Consider the following 15,924-nt stretch of genomic DNA (forward strand, 5'->3'; position numbering starts at 1 on the left):
ACTGTGCCAAGCGTCTCAGAAGGACACAGTGAGACAGCAGCTCTGAGAAGAGTGATCCACAGACAGCTAAATAAAGGGCAGAGCATCCACAGAAGCTTCCTGTATCCAGGAGCATCTCCAGGGTTGACCTCTGCAACTTCAGGACCGCTTACATTTCGTAGGAAGATATGTTTTACACAAAATTTTTAAAAAATCTCTGAAGATCATGGAGAAAAAAACGGATTGAGAGCATCTTATTTAACACCAAGTGCCCCAAGCTCTCCTAAGCCAGTTCCTAGGCCATGAACCCAGGAGGTTCTACTGATTCTTTCAACCAAAAAATATGTGTTGCACACCTACTATGTGACAGGCACTATGCTTTGAGTGAGGTATATACTACGAACAAGATAAACAAGCATCCTGCTCTTGTTCGGATTAAATTCTAGTAGAGGGGAAAAGACAATTACCAAGTATTCAAATCCATAAGCATGCTTATTATAGCTTCTGATGGATGGTACCAAGGAAATAAAAAGAATGAGATGGACAGGAACTGAAGGAGGTTACTGTAACAGAGTGTCAGGAGGGTGTCACCTCCATGGAGTGATGTCCTAAATGGCACGGGTTACACTCCCATTCTTTTATTTCATCCGTGTTGATGAGGAGAGTTTGATGTTTGGGGACCCTTGCACACTCCCAGTGTATCCGAAGACTCCAATATCATCACACTTTCCTCCTCCCTAAACATTGACTCCAATGTCATCACATGTTGGTGTTTCAGCATCAATGAGTAGGGACGATCTATGGGCCAGACTTCCTCAATCCCATTAGAAATCCAACTTCTTCAGAGGTAAAGGGATCTACTGTTCAGTCCAGATCTCTCCTTTAAATCATCTTCCCTGGGTGGTGGACATCTGTGGCTTCTGCCTATTCTAGCATCCTGGGGTGAGAGCATCCTACTATTCCTTTGAAGAACCACCTTCCCTGATTCTCAAGCCATTCTCAAGCATCCTAATATTCCTTTGAAGGACCATCTTGCCTGATTCTCAAGAACCACCTTCCCTGATTCTCATGGTTGGTGATGCTGCCCTTAACTTCTGGTTCCAGGAGTGGTCATGTGGCCCTGTCCTGGCCAGTGGAAATGCTGCTGGTCACAGTGACTGGTTCAGGAATGGCCATGTGACCCACTATGAGCTACTCAAAGCCCCTGAACATCAACATCAGCCCTGGCATTGTCACTGATACCATCAGGAAAGAGATGAGCTCTTTTTACATTGGGATTGCTCAGGTGGTAGAAAGTAAGTCTAGAAGCGCCAGGGGTCACAGATGGAGGGAAGAAAGCTAGTATAGATAAAGCAGAACTAGAGAAAGAGAATAAACGCTCATAACATCATTTGAGCCACTGGATCCATCCAGGCCTGAAGTGAGATCTGCCTCCTGGACTTTTTAGTTATGTCAGCCAGAAAATGCCTCCTTTAACGTAAGTTAGTTTGAATGGAGTTGCCGTCATCATCTTCAACTAAACGAATACAACCTGAAAATATATCCTGGCATCTACTATCTGTGTCTGTGAGGTCTCTTCATCCAAGGGGAAGCTCACTTGCACCCCAGTGTTTACCAACAGCAACATTCCACGATCTCTGGTGCTGTCCGTGGTGCTACCCACATCCAGCCTTCATGCTTCTCTACAAGCCACAGAGGTCTCTGAAGGCCAGCTTGGAACTTAGAAAAGCTGACTTTGCAGAAACTTGTTTCACCTAAACATACCAGGTCTGCATGTGATTTGATTGACAGAGATCCATGACATTCCCCTCAGCTTGACCACATGCCCCCAAAGAGGCAGCGGGGATAACTCTGGAAGTGAGGACATCTTCGTCTATCATAGAAAAGGAGCTTCAGGTGCTAAAAGCCAGCAGGTCATGGGGCTGGAGCACGCCCCGGTCATATTCACTGTCACATAATAGTGTTTTGATAGCCCACTCCATTCTTTTGTTTAATGTAATAAATCCTCATTTCTGCTTCTAAAGGGGGCTGGCCAGATGTTTCATGTTTACAAATCCATCAAGGGCAAAATCAACACACATTCTAGAGACGGCAATCTACAAATCAAACACTAAGTTTGGAAGGGTCGTTTGTCCTCCCCCCAACCAACATCTCCAGCCGTGGTCCTCAGACAGGGCAAGTCTAGCATGATTCCTCATCCTCTTTACTTAAGAACTGTCCAAATAACTAGAGATCCAAATGAAGAAGAGGGGGATTTATAACATTTAAAGACTTTACCAACATGAAACCAATCTCTATGAAATTAAAAAACCATACATCTTCTGTCATGTACATTTTTTTTTTTACAGTTTTCACTTGATTATCAATTGCAAATACTGTCTCCACTGAAGTTCCTGATTGTGAGCAACAAAAACCAACTCTGACTATTTCAACCGAAAAGGGAATTTTTTAAAAGGGAATTGGGGAGCTCAGAGAATCTCCAAAAAGGCGGAAGAACCAGATTTGGAGGCTACACAGCCAGGAGCAATGCCTAATTGCAGCACAGAGATACGCCAGCGAAGATGCCACTGATGTCACCACTGGGCACAGACATCACCCTTTGTTCCACGAAGCCCTAACACTGGGCTCTGGATGCTGTTCCTAAGAACCGCTTCCCCTCACGCCTCTGGCAACCAGACATAGCTGATTGACTATGGTCCCTCTCGATTCTACAGTCTCTGTTTTCTTGGTCACTAACTTCTAATTCAAGGTCTTCAGTGAGTGTGGTGAGCATCAGAGCCTGAGGTGTGTGTCTGCTCTTCCTACAGGGAGGCTGTGAAAGTATCTGCCACGTTAAATCTTTAGAGGAGGATATGGACTCCATTCCTACTCACAAATGAAAGGGGTTCAGATGTTGAGTGGCTTAAAAAAGTGATAAATATGCCCTAAATGTATAAATAATGGAGGAAGAGAGAGAGAATGTGTTGTTAGCAGAAAAAGCTTTGCATTTAGGCACGGTCTAGCACCTAGAATGCTAATCTTTGCATTTTATGACTTGGACCAAATGGACCCCAGATCCCAGTCCAGCTCCCTGCTAGACTGGAAACCTTGCCTTCAATCCCAACCCTGTTGGCAAGGACTCTAATCATTTCATCTCCTGTTTCTTCCACTGGGACTGGATTTTCTTCCAATAAACTTACAGTCCCCTGTTTGATCTTCTCAGCAACGCTTGAGTGCCTTGATTCTATTCTGGTGGAGGCCCATCTTGTATAGGAGTTAGTTAGGTTCAAATGTCAGCACATAAGGTGAAAACCATGTACAGTGAACAATTACCCATGATCCCTGGTGTTTTGGTTAAGCACCAGCTGAAGTCACAGGCTTGAATTTAGGGGTCATGTCGTATGGAAGATAATGTGCACCTTTCAACACCAGAATTACATTCAGCACAAGATGCTCCCACCATGACAGTCAAAGGAGAAACTGGGGGAATTAGAGGCTTCACAGGTCCTGTCTCATGCATACGTGGTGACACATATTCACTGAGGACGAGCGTGGGCTGAATGACCACACAATTTACAGTTTAAATTATTATGGTTACTCTCTCTGTTTCTATTTCTTCACTGAGAGCACACCGTGCCACGTAAAGCCACTTGGCTTCCTGACCTTCATTCCTCCATTCAGGAGCACAAAGGCAGAGTGGGGACTCTATGCATTCCGGATTTGCTACTTCATGGAGTGAAAAAAAGCCCCAGGACTCTGCAGGCTTCCGGCAAGGCCCTCACCTTCCATCCCTCCATCCCACCAGGGCCCATAGCCTCACTTCCAGTTTCTGCCTTGAGATCACCAGGGCTAATCTCTTTATGCCTTTTAGTCCCATATCCTTCAATTGCTTTAGGAAGACCAGGCCTCCGAGGGTCTTCCCTAACTCTTCAGACCCTAATCTCATGCTCTGTACAGAATGACAGGCAACCCACCACCACCCAGCCCATACCAGCCCCCTCCCCTGCTTGACTTTCCTCCATAGTACTTCTCACTACTCGACAGACTGTGTTAGTATGATTTAGGTATCTGTCTTCCACCACTGGAATATGAGTTCTGCAAAGGTGGGGCTTTGTCTGTTTTCTTCATGCTGTATCCCCACCATCTAGCCTAGAGGCCAGCACATGGTAGGCTTTCAATAAATGTTTGTCAAATGAATGAATGAATGAAACGGACTTTGATGACTCTTCAGGATCTTTTAAATAGACCCTTGCCCATGCCAAGTGCCCTTTGGAAGCCCCATGCCACGCACCAGCCTCCCTTGCATAACAAACCAACGCAAGCCTGCACTGTAATGCCATTTGCATCCGTGTAGTGTAAGGAGAACTGTACACCCTGGACTCACTGACAAATAGCAGCCCCAGGCTCCACAGTCTGCTTGCATGAGATATAAAATGGGATGACTCATCCGGCTATGATCATACACTTGCTCCTGCAAAAACGGGCAAATGCCAAGTCCGGAGCTTAATCCTGTCTTTCAGGGCAAGCTACTCAGAGATCCATTTCCAAATTGTAGTTACATAGCAAAAAAAGAAAAAAGGAAAGAAAAAAAGAAAGAAATTTGTTTCCTAATAATATGATCCAGCACATTCTGCCAGCCACAATGCTTTGCTTGCTCCCCAAATGTGGGGTCCACGGGTGAGAGAAAGAAGGGCTGGGTCCCCAGGGGCGAGCCTCCTCCTCTGAGCAAATGGTCTCACATTCAAGGCTCTGAACCATCACTGGAGGAAGAGCTTCTGTCACCGTACAGAGCTGCCCAAACTTTGCCAGGGCAGTGGGCAATGCTGCCTGGCAGAGCACATGCCCAAGTTAGCACTGGAGGATTCCTCCCCCACCATGGATTCTAATTTTAAAAGCAGTTAAAGAAAGAGGCAGGGAAGGGAGGAGCTGAGAAGCCAAGGAGATGGAAAGTACAGCAGTGTTCACTTACCGGTAAATGATGCCCTTGCTCTGTAAGAAGAACAGACCGATGGCAATTTCTGCAGCATAAAATCTGAAATTAAAAAAAAAAAAAAAAAAGCAATGGAGAAATTCAAGGACACCATATGCTTGGCAACTCTCAGAATTCAATACAATATTGAACTGGGCATAGGGCATTAACGTTCCACCATGGATGGTGAACCATACATCTCATAAAACGAAGTATGAGAGTCTGTACGGATGAACAGGGTTTAGAGAGCTATGAGGCTAAGGACAAAATGGGGTGGGCAGAGGTTCAGCAACTGCTTAGTGGGGAGGAGGCCACGGGATATGATGAACTGGCTGGAGAATGATCATTTCAGACTACAGCAGGACAACGGCTAACCTCTGCTGAAGGCTCACCATCAACCTTGCATCATTTCAGGTTAGCATCTGATTAAATCTAAATAACAGTCCCATAAGGTAGGTGATACTAGTACTTCCCTGTTCCTCAGATGAGGAAACTGAGGCTTAGCGACAAGAAATAACTTGACCAAGTTATACAGCTAATGAATGGCACAGCCAGTACTGGAAACAGCATCTGGCTAAAGCGTAAGCTCTTCATGAAGGCCCGGAAAGAAACAGAGTTTTGAGAGAACCAGAAAGCCCCGTTACAAAGGTTGGGCGGGCCTTTGGGGAGCTCTGTAAAATGTCCTGACAATGTGTCTTGTGTGATAATGGAGTGAAGGTCAGTGGTCAATTAGATGTCAGAAGTAAAAGAAGAGCCAACCCATTAGGGCTGTGCCAAGATACACAAATGGCACGACCTGGAGGCACGAGAATGCAAACCCTGCCAGAATTAGTGCTCATGACCTGGGCAGGTGGGAGAAGGGGGGCAAGGCTGAGCTGAACAGGAGCCAGCAAGCCTCTGCAATGATGGGATGGGGCCCTAGATGAGCCTCCAGAACTTTCTAGCGGGACAATGAGAGCCTGGCAAACTCCCTAGGAGAGGTTAGCGCTGCTGATGCTATGACTTGCCTTGCTCCTATTCTCCAACAGCCGGGAGAAACAGGATGAAATTTGTGTTCTAAAAAGAACAGACCAGCTGCCTTGTGGACTGAAGGGGACAGAATGAACTCAGCAGGGGAAACAGATTTCCAAAGACCCAGAGTCAGTCTCCCCACCCCAAGAGCCACAGAGCGTAGTCACTATGCAGCTTGAGCCTTCATCTCCCTGGAACGAGGGCATCTAAGAGGGAGAGTGGTGTCAGACAGAGAATGTGAGCAAAGAAGATCTGGGTCAGAATTCTGGATCTGCCTCACACTAGCTCTGTGACCTTAAACAAGTCTCTAAAAACTCTCTGGGCCTGGCACATAGTAAGCTCTCAATAAATATCAGCAAAGGAATACAGAAAACCTACAATGACATTCCCCAAGGAAGCTATAGGGCTTTCTCTATGAGCCAGGGGCAAAACTTAGAGATAGGGACTTCCCTGGAAGTCCAGTGGTTAAGACTCCACGCTTCCAGTTCAAGGGGCGTGGGTTCGATCCCTGGTCAGGGAACTAAGATCCCACATGCCACGCAGCGCAGCCCCAAGAAACGTAGAGATAAAGAAATAGCTGTGGCTTTCAAGCTTCAGGTTCTTAGCTGGTGTCAAGAAAGAAAGAAGTATCCCATCTCAGCAGAACACCCTTTGCCCCAGCCATGTATTTCTCAGAAGCCCAAGATGTTTAAAGAAAAAGCTCAAGATGTTTAAAATCCCTATTTGACTAAGAACCCAAAAGAACTAACAACCCACCCATTTATCCCAAGGAAAAAGCACAGCACCAGTTCTCACTTACACAGCGTGAGGTTCCTTGAACCGGCCCACTTGTTGGATGTGGTACATGAGGTCGCCACCATTCACATACTCCATCACAAAGTACAGGCGGTCCTGGGAGAAGACAGTGAAGAGCAAAGTCAGCCTCTTACAGTTTCTTGGGTTCCAAACGGAGAGCAGGTAATAGCTGGGATTTATGTTCAAAACCACCAGGACTCTATGACAGGTTGGGTGCACTGTTTCCCCAAGCGGAGTATTTGTGCCACTGGAAGTATGCAAGTGACCACAGGCAGTATGTGAATTGTTTTTTTAAATTAATAACGCTAACTTTATACTTGTCGGTACTGGAAAATCTAATTAGCACATTAATCTCGTGACTTAGTGGCTATCGTTGTTTAGTAAATCTTATTTTAATAAACAGTGGAGACTATTAAGCGAATCATATATAGGTAATAGGTAAGCTGTGGGAGCCAGCCTCCGCCATGTCCCCTGTGATTTCCACTGCCCGGTGTTCACATCCTGGTGTAGTTCCTTCCCTCTGAGAATTGGACTGACTTGTGTAACCAATAGGATATTGTAAAAATGACAGTGTGTGGCTTCTGGGACTGGTCGCGTTGTGAAATATGTGTTTCTGTCTTACTTATATATCGGGGTGGCTGGGTCGCTGTGTAAAAGGGGGTTTGCTGTCAAAAGTCGCCAAGCTATTGTACGGGGCTGTAAGACCAGGAGGGCGGTAGCAGAGAAGTGATGTGTAGGGCAAAGGGTCCCTATGAAATCAATATAGGATTTGAAGTCTCTTTCCACTACCTACTAGCTGTGCAACAGCTGTTACTTAACCTCTCGAATCTCCAGCTTTCTCTCCACCTGTAAAGTGGACACGACCCACCTGCCCATAGAGTAAGTACCAAGATGACGTATGTGAAGTGTTCTAACAATGATGGCGGCCATACAACAAAGGTTTAATCCACCACTGAAAAAAAGCCTTCCTTATAGTGCACAGAACTTTATCTTACATATAACAGTCGTGTGCATTTATCAAATGTGTATTGAGTGTACAATAATTAGAATAAAAACAACGAAATGAGGCTACCACCTGGCGAGCACTATGTGACTCAGCTGAGCGCTTTGCATATTTTGTCTCATTTTTCTCTCTAAACAACCCAACATGACAAACATTACCTTTTTCCCCTGGCAGGATTTGAACCCCGGGCAGGTTGGTTTCAGAGTCTACACTTGTAACCTCGTATTATGCAGCTTCCCGTGTAAGGTTCTGACCCAGACATTGTATGGATGTGTGGGTGTGTCCTCCCTTCTGGGAGCTTCCGGTCCAGGGGAGAAGAGAAGGGCCGTCAAAAAAAAGCTGGCAGACCACAAGGGACGGGTACAGGTTAATCAATTATTTTTGAAATGTTGAAGGACTTTCTCAGCCCGACTCTACTTCACCCTCTCAACATCTCTAATGAGAGGCAGAACCCTCCACTCCAAGGCATATGAGGTTTGCAAGAAGGTCACTTACAAGTTAGTGGCAGAGTGGAGACAGTCAGCCAGAACTGCCGACACCCTGCCCCTGGTTCTTTGGGGGTTTTCTGATAGAAAACAAGCCTAAAAATAGCATCTGTCTTTGCTGCACGTTGAAGAGAACCAAAACACTTGCTTTTAAAAATTATTTTTAAAACTAGCAGATGGCATCGGCCACAGAGAGAGAAGTAAGTGAGGGAGAGATTTCAGTTGCTTGCTTTCTGCTTGGAAGAACTCAACTTGCCCGCCCCCCACCCCCCACCCCAGACTCATTAGTCAGAATCCCAACATCAGGGAGAGAGCTCCACGGTGGGTAATGCCATGTTCTGTGGTCTGTTTCTACCACTCACTGTATTCGGGGCAACCCTGAGATCTGTCATCTTCGAACTGTACTGAGTGTGGCGTTGGCACACCAGTGCTTCAGCTATTAAACATTATGGTTTGCATCTTGCTGTCCTTTCATTTTCCGAGCAAACACTTAATGATGCCCACTCTTTGCCAGGCTCTTCTACTGCCAGAGATACTACTGTGAATGATCCGTGGTGCCCGACGTTAAGGATTCCCCCAGGCAAGTGGGGAGACCAGATAAACTTCCAAATGGCAATGTTTCCCAAAATGAGGTGGGAGATAATTTTAGGTGGGCTATGTTTTTACCTTTAGAGTTTTGTGTTTATTTTAATGCATATTATTAAAAATATAACTAGCACCTGAAGCCCCTGATTTGATGGCTATTATTGCTGAGGAGGGAGAATAGAATGCATGGAGTTACAAAAGAGGAGATGTGAGCAAGACATGGGATCAGATTATGATGAACTGCAGAAGGCCATCCACCCAAACGTCAGTCATCTCACTTACGTTAAGATCTTTACCATGTTGTTCTAAATCATCTACTAAAATTTACTTATTTTAAAATGTTTTTTATTAACTTACCTTATTTTTTTTTTTTTTTTACTTAAACACAGTTATTTAAAAATTTTAAAACTTCATACCAAAGTCATAAATGGAGATTCATTGTCTCTGTAAAAAAATAAATGCCTCTCTGGAGTCTATTGACTCCATGCTATCACCAGTCTGGCTTTGGTACATCAATACCTTAAATGACTTATTTTTAAAATAAATGCAATTTGCCCATGTACTCACCTCCCACTCCAACACAAGGAACATCATAATTTGGAAAACACTGCCAATGGCAATCTAGAGCCCATCTTGAGCAGAGAAGTGAATTTTAGAACTTTTATCGAGCATTTATGTTTGCAATTCATGGTATTAGGTGTTAAAAGGGCAAAAATGATAAGGTACAGGTCTTGCCGTCAGAAAATTCAGAATTTTGGTTAATTCCATAGGAATTCAGAAGCATGGTTAATATACAACTAACTAAAGCCATCATCTAAAGTAGGATGTGTTCAGAGAAATTTCATGAGAGGTACAAAGAGTGAGCTCTGGGGACTTCAGCTCACCCACTACCTCCAATTCTGACATAATTATTCCCCCCATAGTGCCCTGAAATCTGACTTTGTTCCCCATGCTTCCTATAAAATTATTCCAAGTCTTCACAGATCTTTCTCATAGTCACGTGCAGTGGGTTTGGATCAGGACCTACTTGCTGGCCTCTCCTACATGGACATCGGAAAGTATGTATTGAGTATGGACTCCAAGTCCAGCTTGGCTCCTGCTACCTGCTCTGTTTTCCAAAGAGGACTTGTCACAGCTCAAAGCATCAACTCTCATCGCTCTAGGCTGATGAATCTCGACTTCAATTTCTATCCTCTCCCTTTCTCCTGAGCTCCAGTCAGCTCCAGCTGGCTACAGGACGTTTCTATGTGGGTGTTCCACTGTCAACTCCAATTAAAAGCTCCGAAAGGCAAGCTCACCATCTTTCTCTTCAAACTAGCCAGGTCTGCTCAACTTTCAAAGTGTTTCTTCCAAATTATCATCGTTATTGCGGTTATTCTTCATTTACACACTGCCCTTGTCTCCGAAGCGTGAAACGACTTCAGTTAATTATAAATTTCCTTTCTCCGTGACCGCTCATGTTCAATCAGTAAATAAATAAAATTAAATATCTGTCTGTCACCGCAGTGTGCAAAATGGTTGGATAGAATTTTTCAAATTTGGAGTGTGAATATGAGGATAGTCTGATTTAAAACGATGGCTGGATTGCATGTGCAGAATTCACCAGGGGAGGCCCTGGATAGGGCAGGGCATTTAAAGAGATAATCACTGTTCCTCCAAGACAGCTGAAAGTGGGATGTGACACAATGCCCATGTGACTGCCAGGAGGACACTTGCCACTTTTAATAAGATAACATGGACAGAGAAAATCAACAATGTGGGCAACTCTAAGCGTGTACCCTGCTCTAAGGTGAGTTGCATAAGCGCTAATCTATTTAATGATCTTTAGTGATTTTCCAAGCTGGTCAGTGAATCAATCCTGTCTGTAAACTGTTCCTCTTACTGCAAAGATCCATCTGTTTCTATCAAGAAGCTGTGCAGTTAAGAGTCTTAGCTGTGGCATGAGCTAATACTGGGTTCAAGGGCCGGTTATCCTGCTTACTTACTCTGAGACCTTGCATCAGTTACTTAAACTTCCCCTGCCTTCCTAAGGGGGCAGGAATAGCTTCTCTTCCATATGGGTTTGCAAAGATGTAACAGATAATGCATGGAGTCCATGCAAACTCACAGAGGCTCACTCAAGTGAGCGTGTGGACACCTTCTTTCCTCTGTATTCTATAGCCTAAGAATCACTATCAGAATCAAGCAACTTGATGCTCCTCTAACTGTATTTTCTGCTTTCTAAGCTTTGCCTTTCCACATAGAGAGCAAAGTTCTCAAGGGCTAGGGCCATCTCTCTTCTTCCTTGAAATTCTATGGACCTTTGATTATTGAATGAATATGCAAAGGCCACCATCAAGAGGGCAGAGAGAACCAGGCTGTGTCTATTCCTCCCCACCCCAGCTCTATATGCCTGGGTTGCATTCCTGGGTCCTTTCCTGCACTCAAGATTCTTGGATGGCTTTAGTTGCCTGAGGCCCAGACACCTATCAAGCTCTCTCCAGCTTCCTCTCCTTGGATGCATTGAATACCATGTTTGCATTGCTAGCTAGCAGCAGGCTATGTCCTACTCCAACCCAGTTGGTCTCCTTGGATTCAAGATGGCGTCTCCCACCTGACAAGAGAACCAATTATTCCGTCCCTGTAGATACAACCCCTTCTTAAAGGTTCCTGCTGAATTAGTAGCCAATTACTAGGTGATTGGGCTAGGAATAAAACAACTGACCTATGCTGAATCAATCAGATTCTCTTTCCTGTGTATGAATTGGAATTCGGGGAATTTGGTGGATAGGCAAACTGCAAGGGACTAGGGAAGCCATGTTACCATGAACAGGGGAAAAACAAAGAAAGCAAGGAAAAAGAAACAGAGATCTAGTCTAGAAAGCTTTGAAGTTACAGTTTCTAGATCTTCATGACGCTCAGGTACATCTTTGCCTTTGGGTTGTTTTTCTTCCAATAATTCTTTTTTTTTTTTTTTTAACATCAGCTAGTTTGGAAGAGGTATTCTATTTCCTGCAACTCAACCATGGCCAACTGAGACTACGGCCAAGAGTTTCCTACAGCAATGCCCTTACATTAAACTATATCCTTGGATACTGCTGCCAACCCAGAGTTGACCCCAAGTTACCAGGACCCCTTGGACACTCTCGGTGCTCAATGGACGTGTCGTCAGGGGCCAACTCTACAAGGGGAATCATCCTCATCCCCCTCCCTGTCCCTTTTTGCATTCTGGGTTGATGCCCCTCCCAGCATGCCTTGCAACTGAGTTCTTGCTGGGCTACAACAGCAAATTTGGGGAGGAAGTAATTCCTGTCCTTCAATGACTCATAAAATCTAATTCTATTTAAAAAAAAAAAAAAAGAAGTGCATATGTTCAATTGAAAAGAAAACATTTAAAATAGATGTTTTGCTAAGGAGACTTAACTGCCTGTGCCCACTGGTGGTTGGGAAACTGCATGAATGTGCTGGGCTGACAATCGTACCCGGGAAAAACTGCAAAAGGGCTGGAGGAAACATAATCCTTTTGTGCCCCTCCAGCCAGGTGCCCCTCCAGCCCAGCTCAGATAATGCGGGTAGCCTCCCTTTTTGTTTGTTCTGCACTTTGTACACCACCTCTTCTAATCCTCACTTCTTATGTCACTTTAAAGATGATGAAACCAATATGCAGATCTGTTAAGTGACTTCCTGGAGGTCACACAGCCAGTAATCATAGACCCAGATTTATCTGACTGAGAAGCTGGTGCTTATCCCTTTGTGCTTCTAGAACAATTGGCCTAAACCCCATTCTCCGAAGATCAGTTCCTCTAATGAGCAATTCTCTAAAAATTCAACCCCCTTCTGATGGCTTTTGTATCTGTGTATTTGAGTATTAACTTTTGCCATCTTGTGGCACATTGAACACTTTTAAAGTGTTTTATTATCGACTCTCCTGAAATAATATAAATTCAAAATGAAGACAATTACCCACTGGCCCCTTGCTAAATCAAATCAAAGTTTCGATTTATCTGTGTCTCTGATTCTTTTCCGTGTGCAGATTCAATTTTAACACATTTAGAATAATCTTTTAAATAGAATGTAATATCTTACATTTTCTGTTAACATTGTGCCATGCATGCTTTTCAAGGATCTTTAAAATCCAGTTGTCTAAGAATACTTCTGATGTAACTTTGCTTTTCTAAACAAGTTTTTAGAAATTAAATTTGTATCGTTTTAAGAATGACAAAAATTGTTTTGTATATTGGTAGGGTGTCTTTTTCCTTTTTATCGATTCTGACCACCTTCAAGATTTTTCTGTTTTATCAAGGATCTTTTATCTTCCAAATTCTAAGTCTCTAGCAAAAAAAACATATTAAATTTGCAACATGTTATAATAAATTTGTCATTTTTTAAAGGTAGCTGATTCATAAAAGAATTCTGGGTCACAAAATACAAAATGACACTCCACTCAGGCTACACTGGCCTCCTTGCTGCTCCTCAAATATGCCGAGCATGTTCCTGCCTTGGGCATTTACACTCACTCTCCCTGCTGTCTAGAACACTTTGCCCCTAGACATCCACGTGCCTCACTCCCTCATTTGCTCTGGTCTCTGCTCAAATGTCATCCTTATCAGAAAGACCTTCCTTGATCATCCAATCAAAAATAGCATCTCTGTCTTCATCCATCCATCTCTTCCCCCTTTATTTTTTATTATTATTGTTTATTATCTGTCTCCTCCATTTGAATGTAAATTCCCAAGGAACAGGGGACTTTATCTCTTTTGTTCACTGATGTACCCTCACAGGGATGCAGCTGGGTCCTGACACATTTATGTCAACAAATAAATATTTGTTGACAGAATCAATAAGCCTTAGTACCCCCTGTAGACTGGCAGTAATGATCTGACTTTCAGGGATGTTGGCTTTAGGGATACTGCCTATTCCAGCCAGGACGCCTCCACCTCTGGAGCACCAATCTGGGGGTCAGGGGATATGCAACTCCGGAAGGTGAGCGTGAGATGATGACCACCTTCATGGGCCTTCCTGCTCACCTGAGCCAGGTTAACAATGGTTTGTTTCACCTATAGGCAGGGCTCCCTAAATCTGAAAATCACTCCCACCACGAAATCTTTCCGATCATCGCAATATCCTTGTGGGGTAAGTAGGTGACTCTTTCATAGTGAAAAGAACACCTGAAGGGGCATTAGGACACCTGCCACTTACCGACAGTGTAACCTGAGGCATTTCAAATTTCTGAGGGTTGGTTTCCTTTGCAGAAGTGTGGACAGTAATACGTGCTTGTGGTGTTCTTGTTAAAATTAGATGTGATCATGACAATGAAGATAATTTCTAAACTAGAAAAAGGAATCTGGAGGTCAGGCAGAGGCAGGATAGCAAGGCTTCGGGGTTTGGGGTTCTAGAGTCTTACAGAACAAATGCCAGTGCCACCCCCCCTCCCTGTGTGTGGCATTGCTCAAGTTACTGAACTTCTCTGAATATCAGCGCCCTTATCTATACATTGGGGGTAGTCACAGGGCCCACCCAGTCGAAGTGTCAGGAGGATAAAATGAGAGGTTACCTGTAGAGCACTGAGCACAGTGCCTGACACAGGCTGACACACTAAGGCTGCTGCTTTTTGTGCTTTTGATCATCCCTGTTGAGGCCGTTTTGGTAGCAACTCAACATAATCTACTAGTAAAAGCTTGGGCTCTGGGTTCAGTGGGCCTGTGACCCTGTGCTGTGTCCAGGGAAAACTACCCAACATCCCAGTTGCTCAATCCATTCACCTGCAAAGTGGGGTGTCAGATAATCCCTTCCACCCAAGATGTTTTGTGAGGCTGGAACGAAACAGAGTTTTCAAAGGCCCACAGGATGGCAGATGCTCAGACAGAAAGTCAGATCCACTCCAGGGATGGGAAAGCTGAAGGAGGGAGCACCAGGTGTGGGATGCGGTGGGGCCCCTGCTGGAGCCTGGAGAAGGCTGGCTGCTGGCGGTTCTGCCCCATGCGTGTCAGGTAGAGTGGAAATCGGGTAACGTACACTCAAAAGACCTCATAGTGCAGTGATTAAGTGTAAAGCCCCTCGGAGCCAGGCTGCCTGGGTTCAAGTCCTGGCCCTGAAACGTACTAGCTGTATGGCCTCAGTGTCCGTCTGTGACATTGGGATGATGTCGGGACCCATGCAAGGGCTGTCACGGACGTGGCTTATGATGGCTGGTCCTGTGCCTCACGTATAGTAGGCATTATTAGGTCTCTGAAATAAATTTATGTAAAATTAAAATATATGTGCTTAGCCAAAAGAAAAAGTAAATGAAAAAAATTTTCAGTGGGGGCCTTTCACTCAAAGAGCATCTGCTGCTGAGTGGACGTGAGATGGGAGGGTCTCTGCTCTCCCCTCAGCCAACCCCGCTCAGCCCCCAAGGGCCTCGAGCTCAGCTGGCAGTGAGTGTATCTCCCCAAGCCAAGCGTAACTCTGCTATTTAAAGTTACATTTTCCCCCCAAACAATACAGCGCCTCAACATGAGTTAACGATTTCATCTGATCCTCAACAACAAGAAAGCAACCTGTTCCATCCCTGGCCTTGCTGGAGTGGGAGACCGTGGGTCAGTCTTCAATAGGAGGCCTCCATCCCCACACAAGACTCAAATCCACTCAACCCTCGTGTTTTACGTTCTCTCGGTTCTTAATCTCTCTTCCCTGGCAGGTGACAACTCCTGGAGGGGACCCAGGGTGCTGCACAATTTCCATGCACACCCAGACCCTACTCTCCAATTCCAGAAAGCATAATGAAATACAAGGCTCAATGTTAAAAGGAGAGCCTCAAATCCACTCTACTCTATCGTGTTTAAAACAGTAAATTACAAATGAAGATACTGTACTTAATGAATATTAGTCACAAATGACCAATTTCCCCCAATCTCAACACATCCAACTGAAATTGAAAACTGCTGCTCCAAGTTAGCCCAGCCTCTTCCTTGAGAACAAGATCGCCTTCTTGTTTACCACTCAGTCTGTTTACCACGGAGACTGCACTTTATCTGGTGATGTCCACGAGTCAGTTTGGGAACCACCAATGGAAAAAAAGAGAAGATGTGAGAATGAGAGAGTCTAGAGGTCTAAGTCTAGTCTAATCCCATTTCTGTCACTACTTGAATACCTTTAGG

General features: G+C 44.6%; 1 protein-coding gene across 2 annotated transcripts in view; it reads right to left on the minus strand.

Annotated features, from left to right (window-relative positions):
* PRKCB (protein kinase C beta) overlaps nucleotides 1-15,924 on the minus strand; it is a 308,214-nt gene that overhangs the window by 37,214 nt on the left and 255,076 nt on the right. For both annotated transcript variants that reach the window (XM_007186310.2, XM_057530083.1), the window contains exons 11-12: nucleotides 6,738-6,829; nucleotides 4,928-4,990 (exon numbers count right to left, since the gene is read on the minus strand). In XM_007186310.2, coding sequence (XP_007186372.2) covers nucleotides 4,928-4,990; nucleotides 6,738-6,829 — 155 coding nt within the window. The remainder of the gene's footprint in view (nucleotides 1-4,927; nucleotides 4,991-6,737; nucleotides 6,830-15,924) is intronic.

This window comes from Balaenoptera acutorostrata, chromosome 15 (genome assembly GCF_949987535.1).
Source record: "Balaenoptera acutorostrata chromosome 15, mBalAcu1.1, whole genome shotgun sequence".
Taxonomy (NCBI): domain Eukaryota; kingdom Metazoa; phylum Chordata; class Mammalia; order Artiodactyla; family Balaenopteridae; genus Balaenoptera; species Balaenoptera acutorostrata.